Source organism: Podarcis cretensis (assembly GCF_951804945.1).
Source record: "Podarcis cretensis genome assembly, chromosome: 10".
NCBI lineage: Eukaryota > Metazoa > Chordata > Lepidosauria > Squamata > Lacertidae > Podarcis > Podarcis cretensis.
Genome location: NC_137179.1, coordinates 17,092,856 through 17,108,904, shown reverse-complemented (window position 1 = coordinate 17,108,904; position 16,049 = coordinate 17,092,856). Strand labels below are relative to the sequence as shown.

Genomic DNA, 16,049 nt, shown 5'->3' with positions numbered 1-16,049 from the left:
ATTTGTGTCTTTAAATGGAGATTAAAGAAACACTAATGGAGGAAAAGGCTTTTCAACAACTATTTGCAATAAGGGCAATGCACCAGCTCCAATATCAGAGGCAGCATGCCTCCTTGAATGCCTGTTGCTGGGGGTCATGAGCTGGGGAGAGGTATGATGCGCATCTCTTGCTTGTGGGCTTCTTGTGAGTGTCTGGTTGGCCACTCTGAGAACAGGATGCTGGGATAGATATATTTGGTATTACTTTCTTAAGGCCTTTCAGTCCAAAAACAGACTCAAGTGGGACGCTTTTTTTAAAAAAATAAATTATTTATTTATTTTCCCATTCTTTATTATCACACTTTCATCCAGGATTGTCGAATAACTTACAAAAACAAAAAAACCATTCAGTCGAAAATCTAACAATAGCATGCATCAAAATCCTCCTCCTATTAGTTATACATAACAATATATACTTTTGTCCCTACTAATTTATCCTAATTTCCCTCTCCCTCCCTCCCCTTTACCCCTCCCCCAAAAACTTGTTATCTCTTCAGATCTTTAACCATGTACACAGGTTATTCATTCTAATTTGGATGCTTGAGTTGGCTCCCCCCGCCCCCCCGTGCTGTCCAATTCCATTTATTCAAAATCTTTTGACATTTGTTTCCCCATCATTACCTTTTCAAATATATCAGATAAGTGGGACAACTGAGAAAGGAAACGGAAGCAAGGGGGTAAAGAGGAAAATAATGTGATTGTTTCAGTTAGCACATTTTTGAGATGAGTTGTAGTTGGGCTTTAGGACTAGCAGGTTGTCCAAAAGATCTCACTGACGTATTTTGAGGATAAGTGTGAAGTCAAGGAAATGTTTTCATGGATGCATTCCTGAAGGCATTTCCAGGCCCAAAGAGCAGCAAGGGAGAAAGTGTGGAATCACCGGAGAGCTTTCTCCAACGCAGGGCTCTCAGAAGTTGTTGGACTTCGAGCTCTGTAATGCAGCCAGCATGGCCAATGGCCAGGAATGATAGAACTGCAGTTCAGCTGCATGGAGAGATGCAAGGTTGGGGAGGTTGATGTTAAAGGAAGCAAGAGATCTTCAGGAGCCTCAAGGCGGTGAAGCTATAGGACAATGGTGGGGTTCTCATTCTACTTCCTAACATGCACAGAATGGTTGCTAAACATAAATTTAAGGTAAAAGTAAAGGTAAAGGGACCCCTGACCATTAGGTCCAGTTGTGGCCGACTCTGGGGTTGCGGCGCTCATCTGACTTTATTGGCCGAAGGAGCTGGCGTACAGCTTCCGGGTCATGTGGCCAGCATGACTAAGACGCTTCTGGCAAACCAGAGCAGCGCATGGAAATGCTGTTTACTTTCCTGCCGGAGTGGTACCTATTTATATACTTGCACTCTGACGTGCTTTCGAACTGCTAGGTTGGCAGGAGCAGGGACCGAGCAACGGGAGCTCACCCCGTCACGGGGATTCGAACCGCTGACCTTCTGATCGGCAAGCCCTAGGCTCTGTGGTTTAACCCACAGTGCCCTGATAGCAAAAGAGAGCAAATCAGGAATGCACCAGGAAAGGAGAAAGAGGCTTGTGCATGAACTCAAGGCAGACACTTGTATGACCCCCCCCCCATGGTTCCTTATTACAACATTTTCTTAGAACTTTGGTAAATGGCATCATCGCTGTCACTCATCGGGTGGCTCATTAGCGACATTTAGCAACCAACGCCTTGTAAGTCTAGCAGCAACCAAAGCTAAGCAGTCTTCCTTGTGTTATCTTTGGAACCATTTTTGGCCGCCTTGCACTGCTTTTTCACTTAACTAGAGGCAAAGATGAGCAGATCAGCATGTGCGTAGGAACGTTTTGTGCAATTGAAGTCAAATTGGATGAAACCGCAGATTAAATGTAAGAGGTGACTGCCGGCGCCGAACTCAGCCCTTTTTCTGTAGCTCGTTCTTTGGCTCTCTGAAAAGCCTTTTTGGGGTAGTTGGGTTGTGAATCTAAAACAGAACATATCTATTTTAGATAGAATATATCTATTTATCCCCTGCCATGGTAAGCTACAGTTCCCCCCCTCTCTGAAGAATCTGACACTGGGGACGGCGTGCCTTTAAGTTAAAAGCCCTGAAATAATTGTGTCTGCGAACACCTGATACAGAGCCTTGGCTTTTGTTTGGCTCAGTGTAGCCAAATTGCCTACAGGCTTTTAGCCATAAAACATATCACTCATGCTGTGTGTAGGCCTGAAGCCTCTTAAGCATAATTACAGCAGAACTTTGCAGCGCCAGAAATGTTAAATATCTTGGCAGTGAACTTCTCTTTGTAAGAAGCTTACCCAGGGACAGATCTACAGGAGGGCAACTAGGATTCTGAGGGTTAAGAAACCTGCTTTGTATCTTCATTTTTGTGAACTATTATTTTACACTTCTTCATATTTATACCCTGCTTTTCTTTAATTGTGGTACCCAAGATGGCATAGATATGGTTCCCAGGTGGCCTTGACATCCAGGCACTGAGCCAACTCAGGCCTGCTGGTTTCAGCCGGAAGGTGACCTGGTGCCTCATCGTAGTCAGAAGAAATAGTTTCTTTGGGCACAGAAGCTGATTCAGCCAGGAGCAGTTTGGGTTAAATCTGCCTTTTCAGAACCACAATAGTGACAGTGCTATATTGGTTTTGTCTACAAAGGCACTTCAATATTTTCCAATACCCTTGGATATACTATTTTCCTCATGCTTATCTGTGGGGAAAGATGAGCTCCTTTGTATATGAGGGATAAGTTAAAGGCAGTCAGTTTTGTGTCACCGTATGTTTCCAAACCGTTTGATCATACTTGGCGCTGAGTGTAATCCAAATAACGCAAATATTTCTGTTAATCTCGGAATATATTCAGAACTTTCAGAATTTCAGGACATTTTTGTTGAATTTGCAGTGTCCCGTGCACAGCGGAATGATGAGGAGTACGTGCCACATACTCTATATTACTTTATTTACACTTCAAAGCTGGTAGATTACAGAAAAACATCTTGCCTCTGCCGGAGCAGAGAAAGCATCCCCTCTCCTCTAAAGCACGGAGAGAAAACTGTGAAAAACAGGAAACCAGTGTACGTCACATCCAGTCTCCTTTCCCGTGAGAAACTCCAACAGCAATTGACTGTGGAATGTAAACATTGCCTCGTGACAAGCACTTCGCTGCACAGTGAAGAGAGCAGAAACCAACAATTTTTACATGGCAATCTTCTCAGTTTATTGCTTATTCTTTATGCACCCCTTGATCATAAAACACTTCAAAGCCGTTTACAAAAAGTTGGAGCAAAGACATCAGTCTTAGCCATTTTATGAAGTGGGAACAGGGATGGGCTGAAGGGAGGAAGTCAAATGGTTTTGAAGTTGGGGTGTGTGGAAAGGAGGTGGGACTCACAGCTGTCCATGGAGGCACAGGTCAATTCTGTATCCAGGGCAGCTGTCTACCAGCTCCATCTGGTATGCAGGCTGAGACCCTACCTGCCCACAGACTGTCTCGCCAGAGTGGTGCATGCTCTGGTTATCTCCAGCTTGGACTACTGCAACACGCTCTACGTGGGACTACCTTTGAAGGTGACCGGGAAACTACAATTAATCCAAAATGCGGCAGCTAGACTAGTGACTGGGAACGGCCGCCGAGACCACATAACACCAGTCTTGAAAGACCTACATTGGCTCCCAGTACATTTCCGAGCACAATTCAAAGTGTTGGTGCTGACCTTTAAAGAAGAAGAAGAGTTTGGATTTGATATCCCACCTTTCACCCCCCTTCAGGAGTCTCAAAGCGGCTAACAATCTCCTTTCCCTTCCTCCCCCACAACAAACACTCTGTGAGGTGAGTGGGGCTGAGAGACTTCAAAGAAGTGTGACTAGCCCAAGGTCACCCAGCAGCTGCATGTGGAGGAGTGAAGACTCGAACCCGGTTCCCCAGATTACAAGACTACCACTCTTAACCACTACACCACACTGGCTCTAAACAGCCTCAGCCCAGTATACCTGAAGGAGTGTCTCCACCCCCATCGTTCAGCCCAGACACTGAGGTCCAGCTCTGAGGGCCTTCTGGCAGTTCCCTCGCTGCGAGAAGTGAGGTTACAGGGAACCAGGCAGAGGCCCTTCTTGGTAGTGGCTCCTGCTCTGTGGAACACCCTCCCATCAGATATCAAAGGAATAAACAACTACCTGACTTTTAGAAGACATCTGAAGGCAGCCCTGTTTAGGGAAGTTTTTTAATGACTGATGTTTTAATGTATTTTTAATCTCCTGTTGGAAGCTGCCCAGAGTGGCTGGGGAAACCCAGCCAGATGGGCGGGATATAAGTAATAAATATTGTTGTTGTTGTTGTTTTGTTGTTGTTAGAGACCTTCATTATTCATGGCTACAGTGGTATTGTGAGGTTGGTCAACAGTTATATGTTTGGAAGCAGGGGTACTGAGGCTGAGAGGTGGTGACTCAGTGTCTCGCCTCATCGCAAATGATAGTTTGGTTTCCATTGGTTAGAAAGGAAGTTCAGCAGCATATTTTTTAATTGTACAAAAGTGCTTGGCAAAGGTATGCTGCAAATCCCCCACTTTGAAGAAAGATCCTTTCTGCTGTGCATGGTATCTATCCATCCAGCAAGTATATGGAGACGTTGGCGATGTAGGAATGTGGGGCATCTGATTCTTGTTAGCTCTGTTCTCCACATGCCACACAGCTCAGCACAGCACATCTTTGGGAAGCCAGGTCTCCCCTCCCTCCAAATCAGCCCAGTTTCTTTCAATTAATGTGAAATTTCACAGTCAGCTCTTGTTTGGTGTGGGTCTTTCTTTCTTTCATACGCATGGCTTTCTGGTTGCTAGCAATAGTTAGTCTACCAGCTGGAAAAAGGTGGGGAAGGAAACACTCCATTGATACGTATCATCTAGGAAACGCATGCAAAGCACTTCCCTGTTGGTTGGGAAGCCTGCTCTCTGGTAGAAAAGCCATCACAATGGGGACATTTCTCACCTCTCTTATTAGAATATGGATATAGCTGTGCAACTAAGTTGAGCACAACCTACTAGAACATAGACTTGTGAAGAAGAGCCCTGGTGAATCAGGCCCATGTAGTCCAGCGTTCTGGACCAGTGGCCAATCAGATGCCAATCAGAAGCCTGCAAGCAGGACCGTGGTGCAATGCACACAGGGGTGTTACATCCTAGTTTTTCCTCTCGAGGTGAAATGAGAAGTGCTGCCCCACTCTGTCTCCCTGCAGTGCCTCCTCCTTTGCTGGCCCACTCACCTCCTCTGGCCCCACTGCACTGCCTCTGCCAGTGGTGGAGAAATGGCCCTGCCATAGGCACTGATTTTCTGCCAGATCTCATTTCTCGCGCTCCATAAGGTCTTACGAGATCTGGCATGAGAATTTGGTGCTGCTTCTCTGACAGAAGTTGGGCGGCTGCTTCACCCTACTTCCTGGGTGGGCTGGCCCTGAATTAATACATTATGGAACAAACTCTGTTGACCGCATGTCATAGTCGTCTGTTGGAAGGGCTGTCTGGTCCAAGTCAGCTTAAAGATAAATAACTCTAAGAAGGAAAAGCAGGCAGTCCTTTGTAGCAGCACATCCACCCCGAGAGACTAAGCAGGTACACAGTCACCTGGTCATAGTCTTCCCCACAGCGTGGAGATGAATTTCTTCTAAATTGTTTCTAAATTTGCCTCTGTTCATATGAATTCACATTTGCAAATTTTATGCAAGTGTCTGCCTATCTGTCCTTTTGGCGGCGGGGGGAGTGATTAACTTTCTCTTTAGGCAGTATGTGACTGGCTACCCTAGCATCAAAATTTATTCCATTCCAAGCGAGGTACATACTCCATAACTTCCATGTTTAGTTTTTTATTTTGCCAGTGTCTGTGATTTCCAGTTCTATATTATCCCACTCAGACAGCAATGGGATTTACAATACCTGGCCAGAGAGATTTTTGGTGCTGCCACTATGTTTTATATGACTGTGCACAATACAAAGTAACATGGAGAACTGAATTGGAGATTGGGAAAATGAGAAATTGAGAGAAGCTGAAAATGGCGGATTTGCCATCCATAAAAAACAGAAGTGTGATATCCCACCTTTGGACATGTGTATCTTTTGGGTGGTCTGTGGCAAAGGTTAAAAAAGGCTGCCCTCCCAGAGCACTGAGTCTCAAACCCATCATAGATGCGGCAACCCAGCAAACCATTGTAGACTTCGCATATTGAGCACATTACTCGCTTTGGCTTTGGGATGCTTCCAGCAAAGCCCTTTTATCTTTTCGTTGGAGGCAAATTTAACATTGTTTCAGTAGCTGAAGGTTTTATTTTTGCTCTCTTTACAGGCTGCCTTGCCTGCAGTTCTTCCTGAGATATAAGGAGGAGGCAATTTGTAGACTTGCTGCAGATGTGTTTTGTAGAATCAGCTTGCGTCTCATGCTATGAAGCAAACGATCAGTCTTTCTACCTTTTTTAAAAAATAGGAGCTTCCTATAGATATTGGTGGACTTTATCCAACAAAGTAGCCTATATGTTATGCAAAGGCCTACGGTCTCTAATAATGGAGAATCTACAAGGCACAAACCAGCAAATTAGGTTGGTTTTGCTTTAAAATACAGAACGAACTAATTTCTCCTTCATCGCTATTAGCCGCTCTGAATAGCAGGAGCTCTCCAGGCAGGGCCGGCCCACCTATTAGGCAACCTCCTCAGATGGTGGGATTGCCAGGGGCAGCAGATCCTGGTGTCAAATTTCTCCCCCTCTTGTTCCTGATGTAGATCTTCACTCACCCCTTCTTCCCTGGTGGGCAAGGGTGTGCTATTTTAGGCTTTGCATCAGGGGCCAAACTGGCTTGGGGCAAGGGTTTCTCCCAATTATGTTACCAGGCTTTAAAGTCAAGATGTTGCAGGTTGAATTGGGAACTTCCTGCATGCAATGCATGTGCTCTACCATTGTGGTCTCATAGGGAGAATGTCTTCACACGATAATTCACGGTGTGCATCTGAACTCATGCAATTGGGGGCCCTTGAATATGGTCCATTCTAGCACCCAATACAGACTTCAATTCAGCCCTTAGTCTGTGATGCTGTGATTCCCCAGGAGACATTATCCATTTCCTAGCTGCTTTGCCAGGCTTGAGCTTCTCCGAGCTATATGTTTGCCAAGATGTATTTTTAGATAGGAAGAGATGAATTAAATTTTAAGAATAGATTTGTAAACAATCCAGCTCTGCATCCAATTAATCCACCAAGCTGCATGTTTTCTCCTTCTCCCCCCTCTTTTTTTGCAATCTGGTTGGCGTATGTAATACTTGCACGGGAAGTTCCTTCGAAACAAAACCTGCAACTTCTCCATGCTGTACCTACCTTGGCAGTCTGGATTGAGACATTTTGGAGCTTCCCTAAGACAAATAAATACTACAAAGTGTAATGCAGCTGATGAGAACAGACAGCTCAAAAGAGAGAACAAGCAGTGTCAAATCACAGAGCCTTGATGGGCAGTCAGAGCAAAAACCTACGGCTCTGAGTGGAAATAGCTGAAATGTCGAGAAATTTTGTCGCAAGTGGCCAAAACCATAATGCCTCTTGAGGGAGGAGATTGATAGCTGGTGGTGTATCCCATTTTATTTTTAGCAGGATGTAAATGCAGATATTAAGGGCAGCTAAGAACTCCAACCACTTCCTTGGCCGGGTGTGTACATCACATTAGCAAGCTTAGCAAGAGAAAGGGCTCCTCTTTCCCAGTGAACCTTTTCTATATGCACGTACTGCAATGACTTTGTCATTTAAGGTAGGACTATAACAACACAACAACTGCCTCACTGGAATAGTCTAAGGTCCTTCATGATGTGCAAACATTTTCTTATAGGTACTGGAACAAGCAGACAGAGATGTGAACTTATTTGATTCCCACTTCCTGAACCGATACATGAGCTGAACTACAGCTCTCCTTCAAAATCTACATTTCAGATTTGGTGACGGGAGTTCTCCACCCCCCCCCCAAAAAAAAATCTCTCTCTGTGTGTAACATAACTAGGGTCAAAATGTTGAAGTCATGAAACAGAATATCTGGAGGCACTTCTGGAAGGAGAGAGGCATTACGGTAAAAGAAGGCATACCTGTCTTCTCAGTCCCTTGGCTGGAGGTGATGACATCAGGGTGTGTGCAAGACGGAAAGCAAACCATAGGCTGGTAGGTTTTAGACTGAATTGAGAAAGGGACCACCTCAGCGTACGTGGCTCGTCTTGCATACAGCTTATGCAAGACAAGTTGCCTGACCTATCTGGACCTATTTATCTGCTTGACAAGCCAGCAAGCCTTCAAAGGGCTTCACACACATCATCTCTGTGGTTCCTACAAAAGGCTCAAGCAGGGATTTGGTTGATGAAACCAAGGGTCCCCTTGTTCAGCATCCTGTTTCTCACAGTGGCTGTCCAGATGTCTCTGGGAAAACCCAAAAGCAGGACATGAAGTCCACAGGCTTCTCCTGCCGCTGCTCCCCAGGAACTGGCCTTTGGAGCTAAGCTGCTTCTGAACATGGAGATTCAGAGGCGAACAGCATGTTGATGCTTAATGCCTTGAATGCTGTTACATCCTCTGTTTTTCTGTAATTAATTACACGGGGGGCATGGCATGTATGTCTGTGTGTGTCTGTGTCTATGCCCCCAGTATGCTAAGAAGGGAGGGGTTATTCCTTCCCCAGCCACAACCCCTCTCTGAAAATGCCCCCTCCCCCTGGTATGGCATATTAAAAATGACTATATAGAAAGGAGAGCCAAGCAGCCAGGCTGATGTAAAAACAAAAGTGCAGTGGCAGAGGGCCTTTAGAGTTATTCCAGCTATGACTCTCTTAAGGCAAGGTTGGGGGTGAGATTTTCAGCCTCTCAGTGCTAGAGCCTCTGCTATGCATGCGGAAAGTGCATCTTCAGGCAGGACCGGGAAAGACCCCTTGTTTGAAATCCAGGAGAGCTGCTGGCCATCAGTGTAGACAATATTGAGCTAGATCAAGTGTTTCCCAAACTTGGGTCTGCAGCTGCTTATGGACTACAATTCCTATCATCCCTGACCACTGGTCTTGCTAGCTAGGGATGATGGGAGTTGTAGTCCAAAAACAGCTGGAGACCCAAGTTTGGGAAACACTGACTGCTAGATGGACCAGTGGATTTGACTCCATAGAAGGCAGCTTCCTGTGATCCCATCATCCCTGACCATGGGCTCGCTAACTGGGGCTGATGGGAGTTCAGCAACGTTCAGAGGCCTCCTGTGATCTACCCCTGGTTTAACCAGTGGCGTAGCGTGGGTTGTCAGCACCTGGGGCAAGGCAAGTAATTTGCACCCCCTAACCCGTGGATTTGCGCCCCCTAACCCGTGGATTTGCGCCCCTTAACCCTAACCCCCAGATGTTGCGCCCGGTGCGGCCGGCCCCCCTGCACCCCCCACGCTACGCCACTGGGTTTAACGAAGCAGTGCACTTCCTGTTCCCGGTTGCACCATATATGGGAAATGCCCTGAGCAAAGAGCGAAAGAGAGAAGAGTGCTCTTATCTCACAACATCCTCCTTTCAGCTGAATATTTAATAAGGCATATCAGATGGTCAGGAGAGCAGAGAAGCCTATCATTATGGAGCTGTTTTCCCAGCGGTGACAAAATAGCTTGCAGCAAGCAGATGTTCAACCAGGGAAAAGGTTTGTTAAGAGACATGCTGCAGGTAGAGAGAACGTTATCTCAGTGTGGATTGTGCAAGTTGCATTCTGAAGAGAAGGGCATTGTTGATTTGACATCCTGGGTTGCTTAGAAAGGAGGCAGAAATGAATGTTTGCCCTGGCTGGGGAATATCTCACTTGCATGGAATGTTGCAGGGGCCTCACAGCATGCATTATGGAGCTTTGGTGGGTCCCAGCTTCATGGTGTTTGGTAACAAGTGTCTGCCTTTTGCAGTTTATGTGGTTATTAAGAGAAACACACATGTGGCATGTTCTGGATGTGGCAGGCACAGTTAGCCAGGCAAAGTATGAGGTGTCTGTGAGGACCAAATTAAGCATTACCTTTTATTGATTGACCTTTATTTTATTTATCTCTTGCATTTCTTCACTAGACCTAAAACTAAGCGCATGGCTGGCAGCTGTACGCCTTGTTCACATCTTTCCTTCTGTAATATTGGGAGTGGATGAAATGCAAAATGCTGCGATGCCAGGACATCTAAGTTGAATTAGAACTCCCTTTTGGGGTTGGAGAACTGTTTTGCGAAATTCTGGGAAGCGTGACTATTGCAGGACAGGTGTATTTTGGTTTGTGTGTTGTTTCGGGAAGGGCAGATGAGATAGGATTGTATTAATATGCAAACCCAACCCAATTCCTTCCCCATGGTGTTCCTTTTCCTCTAGCTGGCAACATCACCTACCAGGGCTAGATTTAAGTTTGATGAGACCCTAAGCTACTGAAGGTAATGGGGCCCTTTATGTGTCCTGCTGTCCTTTCTCAACAGCAAATTGTTGCTGTTTTTCGTGTTGAATATATGCTATATGGTAATGGACCTAATAGGTATCTCAAGCCATTTGCACATAACAAAATATGTATTTTATCAAAGTAATTGTTGAACATGCAACCAGTCCATGCAGAATGTAGGCACCCTATATATAGAAATGAGCAAACCAGTGGTTTTTTTAGGGAGCAGGCTAGCAGGCGGGGCCATTACTTACATCATAGGAGCCTACACAACATAAAACACTGTTGCTGTACGTAGGTTTTATTTTATTTGTTTTTTATCTTATATTTTGGAAATGTACATCCAATTTTTCCCCTTTAATTTTTTTGGGGGGGCCCCAAGAGAGTAGGGCCCTAAGCTATAGCTTGTTTAGCTTATACGTAAATCCAGCACTGGGTGGGAAACTTTTATGCATGGCTTCCAGGGTTCTAAATTTTTAAGTAAAGCAGATTCCCTGCTGCAGATGCTCACCCAGAGTCGGTGCCTCATTGTTTTGAATGCCAGGATAGGGCTCTGCTTTATCCCTTATTCGTACCAGATCCTTCTCGTTTAGGGTCAAGGCTTTCTGCTTTGTCTCTGCTTTGAACTCTTCCAACCGCAAGGGCTGCCCTGCTGACACATGCCTCCTCCCACTTTTTCTTCTTTTATGGCATGGTCTCACCAGCAAGATTAAAAGAAACAGTTGTGGTGGAACAAGGGGCAGGGGCAAACCAACCACAACAAAAGCTTGCGCCGTGCCAAAGCCAAGAAACGCAGCACGGGAGCATAGCTTCCACTCCAGCTCTGGCACGTTAACGGCAACATTGGCTTTTAAGTTTCTTTTGGAACTCGTAAAGCCAGGGTGTGAAATGTCTGCTGATACAGCTTTTTCTCCCTTTCTCACTCCTCCCCCTTAGGGCAGCTTCTGACATGACGACTCCATGTTCCCCCGTGAAAAAGGTGTTTTTGCACCAAGCTGTTGGAAAACAGCCACATGGGTTCATTTTGGAACTTACAAGGCCCTTGATGCTCCTCAGCGCCTGAACATCCCTCCTGGAGCACCTCATGACCCAACACCTTTCACTTTTTCCCATAAAGCCTTTCACTTAACCCTTTGGTTCTCACCTCCAACAGAAACAAAACCTGGGAATGTTAAAGGGACCCCTGACAGTTAAGTCCAGTCGCGAATGACTCTAGGGTTATGGCGCTCATCTCATTTTACAGGCCGAGGGAGCTGGCGTTTGTCCACAGACAGTTTTTCTAGGTCATGTGGCCAGCATGACTAAGCTGCTTCTGGCGCAACGGAACACTAACCCCAGAGCAGCACATGGAAACGCCATTTACCTTCCCGCTAGAGTGGTACCTATTTATCTACTTGCACTTTGATGTCCTTTCGAAGTGCTAGGTTGGCAGCAGCTGGGAATGAGCAATGGGAGCTCACTCCATCGCGGGGATTCAAACCGCCAACCTGTTGATCAGCAAGCCCAAGGCTCAGTGGTTTAGACCACAGCGCCATGTTAATTGCATGCAATTCCTAGCAATCACCTCTTGCTTCACCACCCTGCTCCTTTCCCTTCCCTTCCCTCTTCTTGTAGACTTCCCACTCTGGCCAAATTTCAGATTGTAGGCTTGCTGGGTACAGAGACCTGCCTTCTTTCTCTTCTTTTCTGTTTTGCTTCCTCCGCGCATACGTTGGTTGTGTTGTACAATAGTAGAAACTCTGTAACCTTAGAAACAGTCTAATGTCAATGCACCACTGAATGAACAACAGCAAAGTGGTTTGCAGGCTCACAATCACTCCAGAATGGATTGAATAAAGGCTCTGACCTCTCTCAAATGGTCTTTTGCAGGTTAGCCTACCAAAGAAATGACGACGATGAGGAAGAGGCTGCCAGAGAACGCCGCAGGCGGGCCCGGCAAGAAAGACTGCGGCAAAAGGAAGATGATGACTTCACAGGGCAAGTGATAGACAAGCCTGAAGTCAATGCCCAAAACAAGTAAGAAGTGTCAAGTAATGTAATAGCTCCTGCTCAGGGGTGACCTGTCCTGTTTCACCACCTGAGGCAAAAGGTGAATGTGCCGCCTTCTGCTGCTGTGCCCCTGAGGCGGCTGCTTCACCCGGCCTAATAGGTGGGCCGGCTCTGTTTCTGCTGTTTAACCCAATGTTCTATATCAGGCACCCCCAAACTTGGCCCTCCAGATGTTTTGGGACTACAACTCCCATCATCCCTAGCTAACAGGACCAGTGGTCAGGGATGATGGGAGTTATAGTCTCAAAACATCTGGAGGGCTGAGTTTGGGGATGCCTGTTCTATATCATCTACTCTCCCAACTGAAAGAAGTGTTTAGTGTAATAGAGGCACCAGTAATCTGGAACACAAAGTGTATTTTTAAAAACAAACATTTGATTGAAAGTTTTAACATTGCCAACACGGAAGAGAAGAGTGCTTCAAATTGAGCAGCCCTGGTAAGTACAGTCAGCACAAGCGTTCAAACCAAACATACAGTAAGAATTGCAAACATTGGGTTCGTGACTAGGAAGCGAACATACGTATGGTTTGCATAATTGCAAAAAGGAAGCCTGGGTGAAAGGAAGAGGAGGAGGAGCGAGATACTTGTTTACACAACTCACTAAGAGGGAACCAAACTTTGTCAAATTTATCACATCTGGCAACACTTCCCCTAACTGAAATCAAGCAGGCACCTACAGTTCTGATATTTAAGAACATAAGAAGAGGCTGCTGGATCAGGCCAGTGGCCCATCTAGTCCAGTGTCCAACCAGAGGCCTGTGGGAAATTCTGCAAGCAGGACCTGAGCTCAAGAGCATTGTTCTATCATGCTCTTTCCAAAACCTGGTATTCAGAAGCATTGCTGCCTCTAGTTGTGGGGGCAGAGCATAGCAGTCATGGCCTATAGCAGACATGGCCAAACTTGGCCCTCCAGATGTTTTGGGACTACAATTCCCATCATCCCTGACCACTGGTCCTGTTAGCTAGGGATGATGGGAGTTGTAGTCCCAAAACATTTGGAGGGCCAAGTTTGGCCATGCCTGGCCTATAGTCATGAATGTCCCTCTCCTCCATGAATTTGCCTAATCCTCTTTTAAAGCCATCTAGATTTGGTGGCCTCCTGTGGGATATAGACGTACTTTCTTTTATCTGTCCCGAATCTTTCAACATTCAGCTTCACGGAATGTCCATGCATTCTAACATTTGTCACCCCTGAAAACATTCTTGTTTCTCCAGATGTTTTTAGAGAATTCATTTGATTCAGTGTCTATCACTTGTCCTGTACGGTAGTACCTAAGTTCGCGAACAGCTTAGTTGTCAAACAAATCAGCTCCCGAACGCTGCAAACCCGGAAGTGAGTGTCCTGGTTTGCGAACCTTTTTCGGAAGCTGAACGTCTGACGCAGCTTCCATTTGAGTGCAGGAAGCTCCTGAAGCCAATTGGGAGCCACGCCTTGTTTTTTTAACAGTTTCGGGAGTCGAACAAACTCCCGGAATGGATTAAGTTTGAGAACCAAGATACCACTCTATTTTATGATTTTTCACTTTGATGATATTTTACTGATTTCATTGTGCTCCTCTAGGAGTTGGCGGCTTATAAATATAATGATAAAGAATATTAATGTAATAGCTGATGTAAAACCAAAGCACTTTGTTGTGGCTGAAGGCTCACAGAGTATTGCTAATTTTGTGTCTTATGTAGCATTGAAGAAGAGACCAAAAGTACTATGACAACAGTTACCACCGTTACAAATAGTCAAGGGGATGGGGATGATGATTCCGTGTTCCTGGAGAGGCTGGCCAGGAGAGAAGAAAGGCGTCAGAAGCGTCTCCAAGAAGCCATGGAACGCCAGAAGGAGTTTGACCCGACAATTACTGATGAGAGCCTGTCACTCTTAAGCAAAAAGGAGATGAACAATGTGGAAGAAAACGAGACCCCAGAGAAAGATGAAAAAGTGGACACCCATAGGAGACGCTATGAGGTAGAGGAAACTGAAACCATCACCAAATCGTACCAGAGGAACAACTTGAGACAGGACGAGGAAGACGAGAAGAAAGATGAGGAAGACAAGGAAGAACCTCAAGATGAGAAGCCAAAGCAAAGAACCATAGAGGATAATCAGGTAGAAGTAACATTAGAAAAGGAAACAGTAGACAATGCAGAAGAAGCTGTGGTGGTAGAAATAAAACATTTTGAGGTAAACGCAGATGAGGGAAAAGTAGAAAACGGCACCGATGCCCTAGCAGTTGAGGAGGAAACAGGGAGTGGGGAGGTAATAAATATTACCATAGCCTTAGATCAAAAGACAGAAGAAGAAGATGAAACAGAGGCAGAAAAGAAAAAATTAGAGGAGAAAGAAAGGCTTGAGAGAGAAGAAATGGAGAGGGCTAAAGCAGAGGCAGAAAGGAGGGCTGAGGAGGAGAGAGAGAGGCTCGAAGCAGAGAAAAGGGCAGCTGAGGAGAAAGAGAAGTTAGAAGCAGAGGAAAGGGAAAGGGAAAGGATCAAAGCAGAAGAAGAACGGAAAGCGGAGGAAGAGAGGAAGAGGATTGAGGCAGAGGAGAGAAGGGCTGCCCAGGAGAAAGAGAGGCGTGAAGCTGAGGAGAGGGAAAGGGCTAAGGCGGCCGAAGAGAAGAAAGCTGCCGAGGAAAGGGCAAAGGAACAGGCAAAGAGGGAGGCTGAGGAACGGGAGAGGGCGAAGAAGGCAGCGGAAGACAAGGCTAAGCTAGAAGAGGAAAGGTTGAAGGCAAAGCAAAAGGCCGAGGAGACCAAGGTAGATCAGGCAAAAGGGAGGAAGGGAGAAGAGAAGAAAATAGAAGACAAACAGGTAAAAGAGAAGAAAGTGCAAGAGGAAAAAGCCCCGGCAGCTTCCCTGAGAAAACAGGTACAGTAAACATTTTGCACTCAGCCAACTTACTACACTTGTGTTTCGTGGGAAATGTAATGCATTTTACCAAAACAAAACAAAAAAAATGGCTGGATTGCGACTTGCTCACAGTCATCCCTCTGCACTTTGGACCACTAACTCTTGCAAAAAAAGGAAAAATCTTTATTATTATTATTATTATTATTATTTGTTCTTAAACTTATGGCTTCCAACTCTCGCTAACATAGTGCATGGTGGTGCATGTCTGTTTGTTCCCTTCTTGGCTCTCAGATCTTCCAGTGGGATTTTGTGCATGGTCTGAAACCCTCACCGTCTCCCTTGCCTTCTCTTTCCACGGCTGCCAGTTGGCCAGGGGCAATAGCCGGGCGCATATGCAAGGTACAAAGGCACAGCATGGGCGGTCTGCGGATGAGCACTCAGCAAACGTTTGTGGCGGGAGTGCCAGATAAGCACCCTTGAGTATTAGAGCCAAGCACAGACCGAGCTCTGCTGGGCTATGCGCAGACACGGGGCACTCCAGAACGGAGGGAAGAGAGCACGAGCGTGCAAAAGGGATATGGAAGTCACTGTGCTACCACCCGGAGGGAGTTGTGTTGCACGGCGGCAGCAGCAGTGGCACGGAACCAGGGGGTATGTGAGCACAAGCTTGGTTGACACCGTGGCAGATGGGGCAGGGTTTGCCATGGAAATTGACCTTT

The 16,049-nt window shown here is 46.0% G+C and overlaps 1 protein-coding gene across 10 annotated transcripts in view; it reads left to right on the top strand.

Moving 5' to 3' along the window:
* The window catches only part of CALD1 (caldesmon 1), a 184,393-nt gene that overhangs the window by 141,736 nt on the left and 26,608 nt on the right, over positions 1 to 16,049 (top strand). For 8 of the 10 annotated variants that reach the window (XR_013842789.1, XM_079992390.1, XM_079992386.1 and 5 more), the window contains 2 exons: positions 12,308 to 12,454; positions 14,169 to 15,348. Coding sequence is in view for 9 of the 10 variants with exons in the window: in XM_079992390.1 (XP_079848516.1) it covers positions 12,308 to 12,454; positions 14,169 to 15,348 (1,327 nt within the window). In the remaining variant the exon portion in view is untranslated. The remainder of the gene's footprint in view (positions 1 to 12,307; positions 12,455 to 14,168; positions 15,349 to 16,049) is intronic. The other 2 variants (XM_079992385.1, XM_079992392.1) reach the window with 1 other exon arrangement.